Source organism: Varanus komodoensis, unplaced genomic scaffold (genome assembly GCF_004798865.1).
Source record: "Varanus komodoensis strain SLA01 unplaced genomic scaffold, ASM479886v1 scaffold10, whole genome shotgun sequence".
Classification (NCBI taxonomy): domain Eukaryota; kingdom Metazoa; phylum Chordata; class Lepidosauria; order Squamata; family Varanidae; genus Varanus; species Varanus komodoensis.
The window spans coordinates 29,104,865-29,121,495 of record NW_025335269.1 but is presented as its reverse complement, the minus strand read 5'-3'; the positions used below and the strand labels follow the sequence as shown (position 1 = coordinate 29,121,495).

Below are 16,631 nucleotides of genomic sequence, written 5' to 3'. Positions count from 1 at the left end.
GGAATGGACCAGGTTCAGACAACAAAGTAACTCACCCTCAAAGGTTGAGCATGGCTAGAGTTTGAGTTGTCATTGAGCCATGAGTTGTTCTTGAAACTTGGGTTCTTCTGTCTGAACCCAGCTGAGCTAACAAGTCATGGCTTGTTAACCATGAACAGCTCAGTCATCCACTGTGGCTAATTTTGTGAACTGAGTTGTTCACCATGGTTTGTTATTATTTATTTATTTATTTATTTATTTATTATTTTATTATTTAAAACATTTCTATGCCGCCCTGTTCGCCAAAGCCTTGGGGTGGCTCACAACATAAATTAAAATATAGTACATTAAAAATAGAAAACAAATTAACAATATAATTTGTTATATATACAATATAATTTATCGCAGTTGAGTTTAGACAACATGGTTCAACAATAATCCATGCTCAATCTATTTGCTTGCTAGTTGCAAAGTCACATCTGACCATCCCATCCCATTGCGACCCCATGGATAACACTCCTCCAGGCCTTCCTGTCCTCCACCATCCCCCGGAGTCCACCTAAGCTCACACCGACTGTTTCAGTGACTCCATCTAGCCACCTCATCCTCTACCGTCCCCTTCTTTTTTGCCATCAATGGTTCCCAGAATTAGGGTCTTCTCCAGTGAGTCCTTCCTTCTCATTAGGTGGCCAGAGTATTTGAGTTTCATCTTCAGTATCTGGCCTTCTAAAGAGCAGTCAGGGTGGATCTCCTCTAAGACTGACTGGTTTGTTCTCCTTGCAGTCCAGGGGACTTGCAGGAGTCTCCTCCAGCACCACAATTCAAAGCCCTCAATTTTTCGGCCCCAACCCTTGAATGTGCACTATATTCCAGAGGGTTAATTCTGCCAACCGAAGCATCCCTTAGTGGAGTCCCACTCAGACTGCTCCCAATCACAGAGTGGGCTGGGAAAGCAGTCCTTGCTGAATTTCCCCACCAGTTCTCCAACCCTCCCGAGCATACTTTCCGAAGGAAGGGAAGAACTGCTAACCCACCCCCTTAGCCAAGGGTTAAATCAACATCTGCTGAGTGAAAATGCCCTCCATTCTGGGAAAGGCTTTTGCCACAGCAGATAGCCGATCTGTGAATATGAAGTAGTACCTCTTTCTGGCTGCATCTCATGTCTTGCTTTTGACTTCCGTAAAAAAAGCTGGAGTGTTTCGTAGCCTGTTTGCTTGCAGTTATTCACTTAAAGTGCTATGTAATCAACATTTTGATTATTAATCAACATGGGAAATGTAGCCTGTTCATGTGAGATGTGGGTATAGAAAGAAAAGGAGTGTGATGTGCCTTGGAAACAGAATTCAATTAATGATCTGCAGGCCCGGCCATAGAAAACTGGAGACAAACTTCCTCTTAGCTCAGCTTTTGCTCTGGGTGTCACCGTAATGATTTATATACGTTTCCAGGTAGTATAATTCAGGAATACAAGTAATTTAAATATCTGCTAGTAATATCTTAGATCACAGATTCAGTGGAGATGGTAAAATGGCCTCATGAAGAGGCGCCAGTTCTTTAAGAGGGTTTATGTGGGTCATTATGAGGGTCTATGTGAAGAGCTATTAAAGGTGTGTGAGGTTCTCAGCAACTTTTAAAGTCCTTCTTTCTAATATCATATATTATACTGGAATGCAGGGATGGTTCAAGAAAAGTTTTAGGAGAACTTGTTGTTTTTATTGTCAGATAAAAATTATTGCTTCTGTATTATCACAAATAACAATGCATTCTTAATACATCATCATCATCATTCATAATAAATGTATGTGTTCTCTTTTGGCCCAAATAGGGCCCCCAGTGTTAACTATAAAAGTATTATATTGAAGGTCGCTGAAGCAAAAGAAGACATCTTTTGGCATGCATATGCAGCAACAAGGGCCATCCAGTAGCTTTTACCAATGGCCAGCATGTTGAACCAGCGAACAGCAAACACACAGGAGTCCCGAGGAGTCATCACAGGTGCTGCAAAGCATGGAAGATCCACCCACAACACTAAAATAGGCTCCCCAGCACTGGCTCATGAGGCATTTCACTAGTAGCCAGACACTACTCAGTGATACACAAAGCTAGGGCAACCTGACATACACACCAGAGCGGGCTTCCCCAGTATAGTACCCTCCAGAAGGTCTGGACTTGAACTCTCATAAGCCCCAGGGAGCAGGGCTAATGGTCAGGAATTCTAGAAACATCTGGAGGGCACCAGGCTGGGGAAGGTGTGGGAAGCTGTTACTTCAGCCTCAGACAGGCATACAGCTGCTAGTGGTATCCAGCGTGGATTCTAACATCAGCAGCCCTTGGTGGATGCTGCTAGTGATGCAACATCTACCTCCACTGGCATGTTGCATTTTTTTTCAGTAAGGGTATAGGGTCTTCCGCTCTTTCTTGACTACAGCTTCATGGTGGTTGACTTTAGACCTCTACTGATAGTTGCCTAAATGAGTACACACTCTAATTACCAGGAGGTATGAGTGCAATTCTCAGCCTGCTTCTCTGGAACATAACCTGCAAATGTTTTGGTTTATAACTTTTGTACTCCCTGAGAAGTGGGATTATATGGGAGATTTAGTACAAACAATTTACGTTGCCTTATACAGACACACCTCATTCAGCTTAGTTCAGATACTTCTTTGTGAATATGGGGTTAGTTCTCAATTGGTTGGATAACCACAATGGTGAACTTCTCAGTAAGAAGGTGTCAGGGCTTGTTTGCCTGCCTAAAAGTAAGTAAAATGACCTGGAAGCCCAGTTTTATATAATCCCAGCTGTGGATGAGTGTGTCATGGGTTAAGCAATGTTAAGGAAAACACACTCTGAACATATTCGAGATTATTTTATTCTTGCTTTATTTTTCCAATTAAATGCTCTGGCATCATTCTTTTGCAGCTCCATAAAGTCTGAAGGGAAGGGGGAAAAACATAAAGATTTCCCCACACACATTTTTAAAGCCTCACATATTTTTATCATAATCCCATGAAACTTGAGGTTACCGTGCAACTGTTTATTTTATACATGCGTGCATATCTGGAGGTATCTTGAGACAAACAGTTTGCTACAATATTGACTAAAGCAGTAGATGGATGTAACACTACGCATATCTCTCAGCAAAGTCCTTTGCAGTACGCCCAAACAATAGGTGAGCCTCGGATTGCAGTCTTAACCACTCACTTGAAATTACTCCCTTAGACTTCTTAATTCCAACAGGATGCCCTTCCAAGTCAATGGGCTTAAATTTGGGTACGCAAGTCAAGGATGCTTAAGAATGCATGCACACACATACACACAAAGTCTTGCAACTACTGGCAAGCCCCAGTTTTAAAACTTTATTTCATTTATATTATGCTTATGCACACTTTACCTTTTAAAATTATAACACTGTTGTAATGCTTGAGTATTTTTAATGTTTGTGTGTGAGAGAGCTGTTCGTCTTGTTCCCCACCCAGCCTGATGACTCTGTAGCAAATGAGGTGGTATATAATTGTTAATAATAAAGAGATAACTATATGATGGTTTAAGCAGCAGGCGGGGTGAGTCACCCGTGCCATCTTTCCCATTTCTGGTGTGCAATCTAAGCAGAACAAACAGATAACAGCGATGAGGAATGAATCCATCTACTGCCATCAGGCATTCATTCTAGGGTTACAAGTGTGCTGTTTTTAATTAGCAACTCGTGGGTGCAGCATCTTGGAAATGCTCCTGCAACTGGAAAGCCAAGTAAACATTTGCTGTGTGGGGATGGATGGAGAGTAAATGAGGCCCCACAAGCCAAACTAAAGGCTAATCGAGCGACTAGGCAGCACATTTGCCCTAAGAGGCCAGAACGAGTGTGCACCTTGAACCTGCCACTGCAATGCATTCTGCTTATTTGGCAGCGACATGCAACGTCAGGGAGCCGGGGATGAACTGCGGCTTGTGTTCCGAAGTTAATTAAAAGAGTAATCTAAACGAGGCAAGTGCCAGATGAAATGCCAGCCATATACAAAGGAATCCTTATCCACTGATACTACAGGAGGGAGGGAGAAGGCGAGAGAGAGCGCTTGACACGTTAAACTAATTACAAAACAAGGTACTTCACAAGCTCTGGTCCTCAAAGCATTTGCCCAATAGACAAGCATCACCTGTTTCAAGGGAGATGCCACAAAGAACTGCAGTCACAAGCAGGTGCCAAATCACTGAGATGGGGATCAGCTCAGAGAGGCTCCAGTCAAGTCTCAGCCCACAGACCTGCACACAGTTGCTTCCAGATCCTATCATCCTGGACATCCTATCATCATCGTCTCTATAGCTGTCTGTCTGTCTGTCTGTCTCTCAAAAGAAAGAAAGAAAGAAAGAAAGAAAGAAAGAAAGAAAGAAAGAAAGAGCTGTTAACATACATACTGCTTTACACAGTGGTCCCTGCTCCCGTCTACACTTTAGAAGAAGGAAGGAGACAGACATAGGGATAATGGGGGACAGATGATGTGTGCAGATGAAATTACACGTGCTAATGCTGAGATTGGGTTTACATGGAGTGAGGACTGATGGTTTAAGCCAATTGCTTCACAGAAAAGGTAAAAGAAAAGGAAGTTGCCTTCTGCTGTTGAGCCAGAAGACTGAGATTGCATCTCCAGGATTTCAGACAGGGGAATTTCCCAGCTCTTCCTGGAGATGCAGGGGAACCAAACCTGGAACACTGCCACTGAGCCATGGCTCCTCCTGTGAGTTTTGAGGTAGGGCATAAAGAAAAAGTATCGGGGGAAGCACATAGAGCTCCCACATGGGAAAAAGCTCCTCCTTCCCTTCAGCGGAAGAGATGGCTCCACATGGACCCAAAAATGCATTCATAACACAGGTACAATAAAGTGAATGAGGAAGCCACCACATGCACTGAAGCTCTGTTTGTCTAGGTTCCCTTCCCTGAAGACACTTCACAATAAGTAAGCAAATATATTGACTCACACAGCTGAAGTTTACAGGTTGGAGCCAGATTTAAAACACTTTGAGCAGGCCCATCGAAATCTAGGTAACTAGCAACTAGCATAGATCCCTTTTATTTCAATTAGTCCATTAAAGTATGACTAATCTAAAATAACATGAAGGCTACTCAGACAATAACACAGAGATAAATACAAAGAACTATGTCTGTGGTAGAGAAGCCAGGACAGAATTCCACAGTCAGTGAGTGCATCTAGGGCAGGAATCTAGGACAGAAATCCAGCAAGGGCCCACTAATCAGGATGAGCAGGACTTGAAGCACAGCGAGACTCACACCCTACCATCTCCAGAGGAAGCAAGCATTATGCCCAGTAAGTCCAGATTCTCAAGTTACCTGACTGCATCACAGTCCACAATGGCGTTAGACATGTTGTGGTTATGGAGTTCTCACATTCTCATGACAAGCTGGCATCGTGAATATTACCTGGGGTCAGCAGCAATTGGGGTTAAAACAGCCCCAACCCCTGACACGCATTGTGGGAGGTCTTGCAAAAGGCACTGAAAGTCACCGTGGCTCTTAGGGCGCGGGGCTATCCACGCTCTCACGGAAAGATGCGTATCAAATGCGTGTATTTCGAGGAAGCACGCCGATTTCCTTCATCCTCCGGAAGTAGCTCTCCCTTTACCATTAGTGGATTTAGTAGCTAGTTGGGAGCATGTTACGGTAAGTATGCAAAGAAAGAAAAAGACTCACCACCTCCCCCTCTAAGCTTACGAGCACTGAAAAGAGCATCACGGTGACAAGCACAATGGCCAATCCCGAAGAGCAAGCACGGGAGCTGCCTGGAAACCATGCGCCGGGAGCACTCCCTGGTGGGACAGTGGGGAGGGCTGGGAGCGGGGCTCCTCTCGCCAGCAGCGACGCCTCGTCCTCGGCCACGCTGCCGCCTCGGGGGCCTCCGGGCGCACGCGGCTTCGCGGGGCTCGCCGCGGCCGCTGCTGCAGGAGGCGCTCAGACGGCGGGCGTGAGGAATCCCACCCTTGCGGCGGTGATTGACACCCCGGAGGACGGCTCGTGCTCGCCGAGCGCGGAGCCGGCCAGCCAATGAGCGCGGCCAAGGGCGGGCTCTGGCGGCAGGAGCGGCTGCTACTTTTATTTGACTCGCCGGCGCTGCCAAGGCAGCCCAGAGCGGAGCGGGACCGTCCAGAGGAGAGGCGCACGCGAGACGCGGGCGCGCCTGCCAGCCGGAGCCGGGATCGCCAGCGCTTGCACGGCGGGGCCGGAGGAGGAGGACCGGGCTCGACTCCTCTTCTCCAGCGGCCGCTGGCAGCCCCCATGGCGACAAGAGGGCTTTAAAGGAGTCAGGGGGCTTTGTCAGGATCTGGGCGACTCCGGGTACGCACAAGGCAGCGGGGCAGCCGTGCTGGTTCCTTCGTTCTCTTCCCCCGCGCCGCCCCGTCCCGTCGTGGCCAGTTGTCGGTTTGCCGGGAAGGTCACAGGCGGGGCAGGGGTCGCTTTGCGGCGACCGGGAACCGCTTGGGGTCAGGAGCGAAGGCAAGGGCGACAAGCCGCCGGCGATCCTCTGCCTCGCCGGCGCAGAGAGTGCTGGAAGCGAAGGAGTGGAGCCTTGGGAGCCCCTCAGCTCTCCTCCGGCAGTGGCTTTTCCTACTGGAGAGGAAAAAGCAGGGAGCGACCGCGGGAGACAAAAGGGAGCGAAACTCCCCGATGCTCCTCTCTCTCCGTGCCCGGGCTCCTCTTTCGGGGAAGGCAGCGCCTTGCTTTTGATGCCCTAAGCCGTGTCCCCGGCGCTGCGCTGCCCTCCTCCGCTGAGCCCCGTGGGGTCTCCGGGAAAGCCCCAGCCGGCTCGGTACCTGGAAGCGGTGTGCCGGCCAGCCGGCGGCCCAGCTGCTGCAACATCTGGCTCCCGGGGATCGGCCCTCGCCAGTTCCCAAAGACCCGCGGCGGCCGGGTGGGCGGATGGGCGTGTTGGGGAAGAGAAATCCGGATCGGCCAGCTACAGTTTTATCTTCCTTGGGAAGATGAGGCGTGGAGAATTCGTCCCACCTGGTCCCTCTAGGCGTGCGTCTGGTTTTGTTTTGTTTTGTTTTGAGAGATCGGTGCGTTGTTATAATCCTCCGCCCCCGGATTTTCCTTCCCACTATTCTGCCACTCTGCTTTTTCTGTGTCTCTCAGATCCGGCGATTCCTTCTCTCGCCTCGCCCTGTCATTGATGGGAAATCAACTGGATCGCATCACCCACCTGAATTACAGTGAGCTGCCTACCGGGGACCCCTCGGGCATCGAGAAGGACGAGCTGCGCGTCGGGGTGGCTTACTTCTTTTCGGATGAGGAGGAGGATCTGGACGAGCGAGGGCAGTCGGACAAGTACAGCGTGAAGGGCTCCAGCAGCCCTGCCCCAGAGACACCCACCCACCACCACCACCACCACCACCACACGCCTCAGCTAGTGCTGAGCGAGACCCAGTTCTCTGCCTTCCGGGGGCAAGAATGCATCTTCTCCAAGGTGAGCGGAGACCCGCAGGCTGGGGATCTGAGCGTCTACCCGGTGTCGGCTCTGCCTGCCCTGTGCAAGCCAGGCGACCTGCTGGAGCTGCTCTACCTGGGGCCCTCCGACCACCCGCCACCACCCCCGCACTGGGCCGTCTATGTGGGCAGCGGGCAGATCATCCACTTGCACCAGGGCCAGATTCGCCAGGACTGCTTGTACGAGGCGGCCGCGGGCAACGTGGGCCGGGTGGTGAGTAGCTGGTACCGATACCGCCCCCTGGTGGCAGAGCTGGTGGTGCAGAACGCCTGCGGCCACCTGGGCTTAAAGAGCCACGAGATCTGCTGGACGAACTCGGAGAGCTTCGCTGCCTGGTGCCGCTTCGGCAAACGGGAGTTCAAAGCGGGCGGCGAGCTCCCGCCGGCCTCAGGCTCCCAGCCACCTCAGCAGCAATACTATCTCAAGATCCACCTGGCGGACAACCAGGTTCACACAGTGCGCTTCCAAAGCCTGGAGGACCTAATCAGGGAGAAGCGCCGGATCGACGCCAGCGGCAAACTGAGGGTGATCAAAGAGCTGGCGCTCGTGGATGGCAAAGAATGAAAAGGGAGCCGGTGGGAAACGCAGGCCGGCGGGGCGGGGCGGGGCGGGGGGCTGCTGTGGCCCGGCCCGGCCCGCCGCCCGGCGCGCTCCTCCCGCCACGTGGCTGGCTGCCCCCTGCCTTCCCCTGGCCGCCTTTCCCGCCGCCCGCTTTCCCATCGAAGGGAAAACCATGGCAACATTCCAGGCGCGTCCAGCGCCGTCCCTGCCCGTGCCACTGGGCAGCGCTTGGCTCGCCGCCTGGGACCGACTGCGCGAGGAATGGCGAGGATGACCCTGACGACGGGGCGGGAGGGCTGAGGGTGGAACGAAAGAGCGAGGGGGGCAGTTAGCGAAGTCTGTGGACACAGTCACTCCTGGCTATCCATGTTGATCATGCTTCCCAGCCTGCTTAATAAAATTTGAAATGGAGATCTATAGATAGAGAGAGGTATTTCCCTCCACCCCCCCCATTTTTTTAAAACTGTTTATGGCTTTAATTCGTGAAGCGGGTGGGGGAGACTTTTTGGATCCTTTATTCGTTTGGGTGATGGTCATTCGGGCTCAGCTCTTCCGCCTGATTTCCTCTTCTGCCACTCAGTGGGTCTTACTCTTGAGTAGACATGTCACATCTACCTGTCCCCTCAGCTGCAAGCCCCAGCTGAATTCAGTGAGGCTTCCTGCCAGGTAAGTGGGCATTGCAGTGCAGCCTCGTAAGGCTTGATGTCAATCAAGCCAAGCCATGTAGAAGTCAAGGTGACTCCAGAGGCCAACCTCTCTGGGTTCGCTGAAGTAGGCATGCAGGGCTGCGAGGTCAGGTGGGCATCTCTGCACACCTACCTGAGAGTAGGCCTGATTGGACTAGGGACTTACCTGCGTTCTTGGCACTTACTTCTGCGTAAACAGGCATCAGATTATTCAGCATGACGGGATGAAGTGGGACTTATGACTAAACATGCATTGGATTGGGTGGCAGGATCCCCTTTAACACCTTCAGCCAAGCTGAATAGTGGTTTGTTTGTTTCCTGCAAGCGTCTTCAATGGAATTACACCCTCCCTGCAATTAATGCATGTTCCTGGCTGAGGAAGAGCTTCTGTGTTTATGACTGTGATTGCACAGAGCCAAGCCGCAGTATTGATCCCTGTTTAATGTGATCCGAGGGGTGTAATTTTGTGCCAGATTATTGGACAAGCAAAGGGATGGGCTTCATGCTCCACATTAAAGTTTTCCCTTGGAATCCAGCTGAAATTAGAAGCCGTGCTGGACTTATTGGAGCACAAAGGATTGGGTCCTCTTAGCTGTTGTGACTGGTCCTTCCCTTTTTTCCGATTTGGAAATGTCTCCAGGGATATAGTTTGCCTAAATGGGATAGGAGTTTGGGGCCTGCCAATGGCATTGAGGCCTTTTTCCTCTTTCTGCTGCCCCACCATTTAAGAACAGTTTACATCCATGACCATGTATGTTGGAAAGAGTCTCCCAGGGCTATCCTGTGCATGTGGACTTGGAAGTGGTTCCGCTCAGGTCAGTGGGATTACTGCTAGGTTAGCGTGTCTAGGATTGTGACCCAAATATAATCCATGGCTAATTCTAGCACCATACGCCTCTGATCTGAAGCAGAGCACTCCATACCTGACTGCAATTGCTATGGCTGGGAGTTTTAGGACATTTTTCTCCCTGTCTAAACATGCATTGGATTGTGCCCAAATATTCAGAAATAACAAAGACAGTGTTACCAAGGACAAAGCCCATTGTCACATAGGATACACTTGGGAGAGTTGGAGAAAACAGAGCAGACTTGACTTGAAAGGGGAGTCGGGGGAAGGCTACCCAGATACTTAGTGCTTGGGATGAGTTTTTCTTGAAAAATGATGTCCTGGGATCCTTAGCATTGCAATTAATTTTATAGGGAAAGGGTTTTTCTAAAATGCACTGGTAGTGGGGTGTTTTGATGCCACATTTCCTCATGGAAAGGGATCATATTTCAGTATTTGCTGCAGTCCCATTTACTTCTGAGTAAACAGGCATGGGATTGTGCTGCACTTTCATTTCGGCAGTACTCTCAGTGCACCCTGGCAGAAATCTTCTACTGGTAGGTGCAGAGAACTGAGAGATGGCGATTTATCTCCTTTCCAGAGACCAAAGCCATTCCTTGAAATAGCATGTCACACATTCCTTGGCAAATCTGCAAGACTGCAACCCTACACAAGCTTCCTTGGGAGTAGGTCCCATGAAACTCAATGTCACTTTCTTCTGAAGATCTGCTATAGGATTACCTGGCCATCAAGAATTGTGTCCCGTTGCATTCAGGGGCTATGTGGCTATGACTGGGCTACATGAGATGGGGGGCTGAAATCTTGTGCTGACATTTATGGGATTTACCCAGAATAAGCCCCACTGCATCCCGCAGAGCTCACTTCCAGGGATGTGGACAGCTGTCCATGTCAACAGCTGTGCATGTCAAACTCAGAAGCGGTTCCCATTGAGTTCGATGGGGCTTACTCTCAGGTAAAGGAGAATTAGCCTTAGTTAGAAATGAATCCCACTGCATACACTTAGACTCATGTCTAAGTAAAATGCATACAGGATTGGGTGAGCTGCGAGTATAATTTTCACATGTGCTCTGGAGATCATGCTTTAAATCCTCTGTGCTATTCCTCCAGCATAATCCTCTGCCTTCAGTGGGTCTCCTCTGCTTCAGTGATTTGTGGATCATTGCAGCTGTGGACTACTGCATATCACACAGCCATTGTACAGTTGACAATGTGTATTGCTTTATTCTTCTCTGCCTGCACAAGAAAAGCAGGAAAGGAGAGGGAGCTGAGGATATTCCTGACAATAACTGTTCATTATTTATAGTTCCACTTTGACAAAGCAGCAAATAGATTGGGGCTGAGTTTGCCTGAAAAATCAGAATGATTATAAACCTGAATCAGCTGAGTTCAGAAGAGTAGACAGTATATCCCCTCAAAGAGGAAAACTGCTTATGTTTCTGCTTCAAATCCTCATTCCATTTTGTTCAGCATTAACCTGGTGTGGGTAAGAACCAGGAGCATCAGAGGTAATAAAATATTCTACACTATATAGTAACAGGCGTTCCATTTGCATTCATACCATTAATAGTGATAAACAGTCTCTTGCATTAGCCAATACTTAAACAAAAAATGCCAAAGATGTTAGTTACAGAGGAACAAAAAACCCCATATATATTAACGAAAAACCCTTACCAAGCAATAGAAAACAAAATGCAGAGATATGCATTCGTACACTCTCCTATGTTCCTTGGTCTTGTCTGTTCCTTAGTCTTTTTGATATTACAAGGATCATAAGAAGTTCTGTTGCACTGTTATATCTTTGAGTATAATATGGCTGGTTTCCTTGGGCATTGTTATAAAGGCAAACAGTAGATCTGCTAAGAAGTTGCCAACATCAAGGGTCTGCTGGGAAGAGGAAAAAATGACCTATAATGCTGGGTTTTCATATTTTTTGATATATGAGGAAGGGGGGTTTTTTTCTTTAAAAATAACTAAGTGTGGGTTTTCTTTTTTAAAAAAGTTATCAACCAATGCACAGTTATTTGGAAATGTATCTCTGACTTGGATCAAGTTAACCACTGCTTAAAACCACAGTGTATGCCAGGTGACATTTCCCTAATTCCCACCCACACATGCCTTGGGCCATCTTATTTGAAGGGAAAACAACCCTGAGATAACCCAAGGCCTGTTGTTGGGTTCTTTGAGGGTTATCTCCCCCTTGAACAAGCCATGCTGTCTGGGTTTGGATGACACAAAAAGTAATGCATAAGTGGGTAATTAGGCACATCGCCCCTTGCTTAAGCCAAGGAGGTTGTGTGATCTACAGTAGGCTAATTCTTTAACTTCAGCAGGGCTGATCATACTTGCAAGTTGCTCATTGTATGGTTTGATAACTGCACCATTAATTGGCTTGCATGGGTTTATCTGTAATATTTTATTACTTCTAACACTGTGGGAAGAGCTGAGCACTGTCTGTGCAGAGAACACTGTGAGTGGACACTGCAGGACCCTTCCCAGCGCTTTTCAGTTATGTGTGAACAGACATGCAGTGGTTAGTTTTGGCCCTGTTCACACATGCATACATCACTAGATGCCAGAACCTTTAACACGTGTGTGTAAACTAGGCCTTGTTTCCTAGTGAGTATACATAATACACACACACACATCTTTAAATGGGAAAATGCTTCTTTAACATGTAAATCAGCTTCCAGGGATACCCATGATGTGCTTCAGTAACATCTAGAACTACATCTCTATCAAATATTTCCACGCACAATTTAAATACAGTCAGTGGTGACTTGCAGTGATCCTCTTATCATAAAGATGAGCAGAAACCATTCCATATCATCATAGTTGGTCTTGAGAAAGAGAGCATATGTGTTGTGAGAAGTTGAGGTGTTGTCACTTGGTAGCGGTTGTGTACTTCCTGCTGTACCCCAGCAGTGATAAATACCTGTATGGTTGTGTGAGTTCTCTGCAGCAGCACAACACTTTCTTGACATGCTTTGGAAATGGTTGGAAATGGTTTGGAAATGGTTTGGAAACAATAGGAAGTGGTGAATGGAATCCCTGTTGAGAGATTTCATAGCCAGGCTGACTTTGAAGGATTTCAGCTTTTATCCCTTATAATCTTTTTTCAGTGGAACTTATTTCCATGCAATCACTTGGAAGAACTTACGTGTAAATGTGCTGAGGATTAGAGCAGTGAATTATCTTGCATTTTAAGCATGCTGTCTCGAGAGGTATTGTAAATTGTTGGCCGCAATCATTTTAGGTTCATGTTGGAGACCCATTAGAAATGTCATTATCGAGATACAGAAAAAGGAAAGCCATTTTGTAAAACCGCACACTTAAATGTTTTGTTGTTGTTTTCGTTGGCCTATGTAGAGATGATAATTCTTGGGAGTTATCTTGAAACCCAGTGAAAATTACAATGTGCAAACCAGTCACTGAGACAGCCGTGGCTCTGCCAAATGCCTCTTGGATTTCTGGTGGATGCCGGTATTTGTCACAGGACTGGCTTGTAAGAACATGCTCATCACTGACAGTTGGTAGCATGCATTCTTGCACGTGTTTTGGTCCTGTTAAAAATGTGGAGCCCAGCTGACTTGGAGAAAACCTGTTTTTGCCATATGAGTAGCAACCAAGTTTCTTGAAGCTGTTCTGACATTTGATTCGGAACATATCTGTCATTAAGTTCTTTTGATGGCAGAAGATGTACAAATCTATATGTGCAAGTTTGTACATTAAGGTACAAATCTACAGTATATGTGTCTGCTTGGGTGTAAGTTCAGTGGTGCCTACCCCACGGTAAGTGGATGTGTAGGATTGCAGCTTAAATCAGTTTAAATCTAGGTATTTGGGTTTAAGTAGGCTTTGGAGTGGACTTACAGATGCTTAAGAGTTAAGCATATGTTTGAACTTGCTAAGTCCTTCTGATCGCATCTCTGTACTTGAACTAATAAAGCAACTGAAAGATGATTAACTCTTAATGTATCTGCATTCAGCCCAAGTTGGCATATTTGATGACTCGAGCAGAGCAGTTTAGCTCTAGATGGTAACAAGGCAACCCATCTTAGACTTCAGACAAGTCTGGGAAGCCAAGATGTGTTCATTCAGCTTGGTGGATCAGAAGTTGCAGAAGCTTTAACCCCTTTAAAATTATATATTCATATTTTTTCTCTTTCTCCATCTCAGCATTTTGTCACAGTTCGGTGTGACAGAGAAATAGCAACCAGACTTGGGAACAGACTTGATTCTGGCGGAATTAGCAAAGGCTTTTGCCTCTACCCTCAAGATGTCTCTAGCTCTGCAGTCATTTATTTCCTCCTATCTCAGGGAGAAAAATAAATGTGGTCCTCCGGACATTTCAGCATGGAACTCCCATCCTCCTGCAACATTGATTGTGCAGGCTAGAGTCAGGGGGCATTCTATGCCAAAATACCTGGAGCACCACAAGTTATCTGCTCCTGTTTTCATGTGTTGCTGCCACTTATTCCTATGCAAGGGGAAGATAAGTGGGCTCAGAGCTTCCACATCAACCCCAGGACTGTGTGCCTGAGCCATCACCCACAGGAACATGTATAAGGAACAGGCGCTGCATTTCTTTCAAGAGCCTTGGCCCATTAAATAGTGAGGTTCTTCAGTGAACAGACTAACCACGGTTTAGTTGGTTGGTTGTTTTTCCAAACTGATTATTATTCAGACCCTCTGTGGCCCCGACTACTTGCACAACTGAGAACTGGATTGTTTAGAATGGAAACAAGTTAATGCGAATTTTAATCTAACCAGGGAAAGTTAATATTTAAATTAAATTGGTTTCAACAGGAAAATTCACCATTTGCCTAAGTCTTTCACATTAAAAGCAACAATGCCTACAGTTTGGTGCCCAGTTACTTGAGGGTATATTTTTTTAGTATACATGCATAGAATTGAAGAAGAGAAATGTTTGGTTTGGTTGGATCATGCCTTAGGATGGTTAGTTAATTGAATTATATTTTTGATTTTTTTCTTAAAGGAAACAACACAAAAAGAGAATGATCGTGCCCTAGGTTTGTAATTTCTCCATATTATAAAATGTTAACTTATAGATAAAACAGTTCCCTTGACTTTAGTTTCCCTGGTGCTAAGTAAATCTACAGGACCTCTGGGCTTCCTTATAAGACTTTTTCAGTAATGGGATTTCTTTTTTTAAGTCACTTTGGTAAAATATTAAGGCTGTGCTGACCTTAAAGCATTGTGATTCCTTACCATTTCTAGAAAATGTTGCTAAACGTAGCTATCCAGTGTGGCGGATTTCCTGAGCCCATTCCCCCTCCCCTACATATTGTCTGCTGAGCCCTGTCAGTGAACGTACATCTAGAGTGATGCGGAGAGAACCCTCTAACTTCATAGCAATCAATAAGGTTATGGCAGACCTATAAAGCAGTAACTGATGGAAGCTTCTTTCTTTCCTGCTACAAATACTTTTTTTTCTTTTAGCTGATGTGGCTGAAGCCGAGACATGCTGCCTCTGGAATGATCAGCTGTTGTCCAGGTTGTGAATCCCTTCAACAGATCCTTCATAATGTTTGCTGTCTGTTTCCTTCTGAGTGGCTGAACATTACGTGTTCTGCAAAATCCCTGCTGTTAACAGCCTTTGTGGATTCCACTGCAGGCTGGATTGCAGGATTGTTAGAGCTGAAGCTCTTTCACACATCACAAAATCAACTCAAGGATATTACTTCCTTGCCAGTCAAGGCACTATATCTGAGCAGATGCTGTGGTGATCCAGTATTATAAGAAGGTACAGTGGTTTAGCGAATGCTGGACTTTGGGGTTCAGGGCCCCACAGAGCAGAGAACTGGCAAAAGGATCACCTAAAGAGCAGCAAATGACGAGGCCTTCAGCGCTGCAGAAGCCACCTCCAATTTATTCCTTTAGTCCTGATGTTGCTGTTAGTTAAGTGAGCTTAAAGTGCAGATGGCCTCATGCTCAAATGTATTTTTATTATTATCACAGTCAATATATTCTAATTTAGAAGCAGTGGCAAATCACAGCAGAATGGTGGTCAGTGTGGAGAGCCGAGCAACTGAAGCAGGGGAGGCTGTAACCGCTGGAGCTGACCATGGTGCTGAATTCCAGCCGCTAACTAAGCTCACTGTCAGGAAGCACCACGGAGAGCTCCCAGAAAGTTTGGAAAGATACGATGAATCAGGCACCCCGGTGACACGAGTCATCAGACGCAGTCGTACTCAAAATCATCTAGTGTGCACTTCCCGTAAGATCAGGGCCTAAAGTCACTAAGCTGAACCACTGAAACAACCAAGCAAAGTTAGGCTTAAGTATAGATGGCCTCCCAAGGTTTCCATCCAATCTGGGGGCAAATTTCTCCAATAGTTTCTTGGGGTATGTGGGTCATTATTAGCAGCCACACAATTCCCCAGGTTTATCTTTTGTGCATTTGCAAGCGGCAGCAGCAACTACTGTGAGTAGCCTGGCCGCCATTTTGCATTGTCTGCAACACTCCTGCCCTAGCCTTGTTCCAAGGCATTGAAGGGGAAGGATGGTAGCCACCCCCACCCCCCACCCCTGCAATCTCAATCTATCTTTCCTGCTCTGGGAGAATATTTGGAGAAAATTCTGCAATCCAATGTCTTGGATGTCTTCTGAGACATTTTCTGGCTCATCCACACCAATATTAATGTGGGATAGTGGCTAAGGGGTTGGACCAGGGATAGCCCCAGGATGAAAGTCATCTACAGTATGAAAAGTGGGATACAGAATTATATCCAGTCATCTTTAGGGATCTGAAAGTAAAATAAATTTCAGCACCCTCTTTTTCTTTCCCACCTCCCCATGACTGAAAAGACATTTTGGGAGGAAAGGGGAACTTTCAATTCATACTTCATTTCACAAGGAAGATCGGTATAGAAAGTTTCCTTTGTTCTTCTAACTCACCCTTCTGGTAAAATGTAAAATGGAAGCAAATGTAGATTTAAAACAGAAAATACAACATGGATTTTCATAAAGTAACCTTTTTAATCAAAATTTTGAGTAAGAAAGCGAGAACTGAATTAGTTGCAGGGCTGGGTAAGTCCAAAATCA

General features: G+C 46.8%; 1 protein-coding gene across 1 annotated transcript; it reads left to right on the top strand.

Moving 5' to 3' along the window:
- Positions 1-6,152: 6,152 nt before the first annotated feature.
- LRATD1 (LRAT domain containing 1) lies at positions 6,153-8,046 on the top strand. Its single transcript, XM_044419183.1, has 2 exons — positions 6,153-6,322; positions 7,121-8,046. Exon 2 carries the CDS (start codon positions 7,158-7,160, stop codon positions 8,034-8,036), a length of 879 nt encoding a protein of 292 aa, XP_044275118.1. The 5' UTR covers positions 6,153-6,322; positions 7,121-7,157; the 3' UTR covers positions 8,037-8,046.
- The last annotated feature ends 8,585 nt before the right edge of the window (positions 8,047-16,631 follow it).

Excerpts from the sequence above, each read along its gene's own strand:
- LRATD1 (XM_044419183.1), top strand. The coding sequence starts at position 7,158 with ATGGGAAATCAACTGGATCGCATCACCCACCTGAATTACAGTGAGCTG.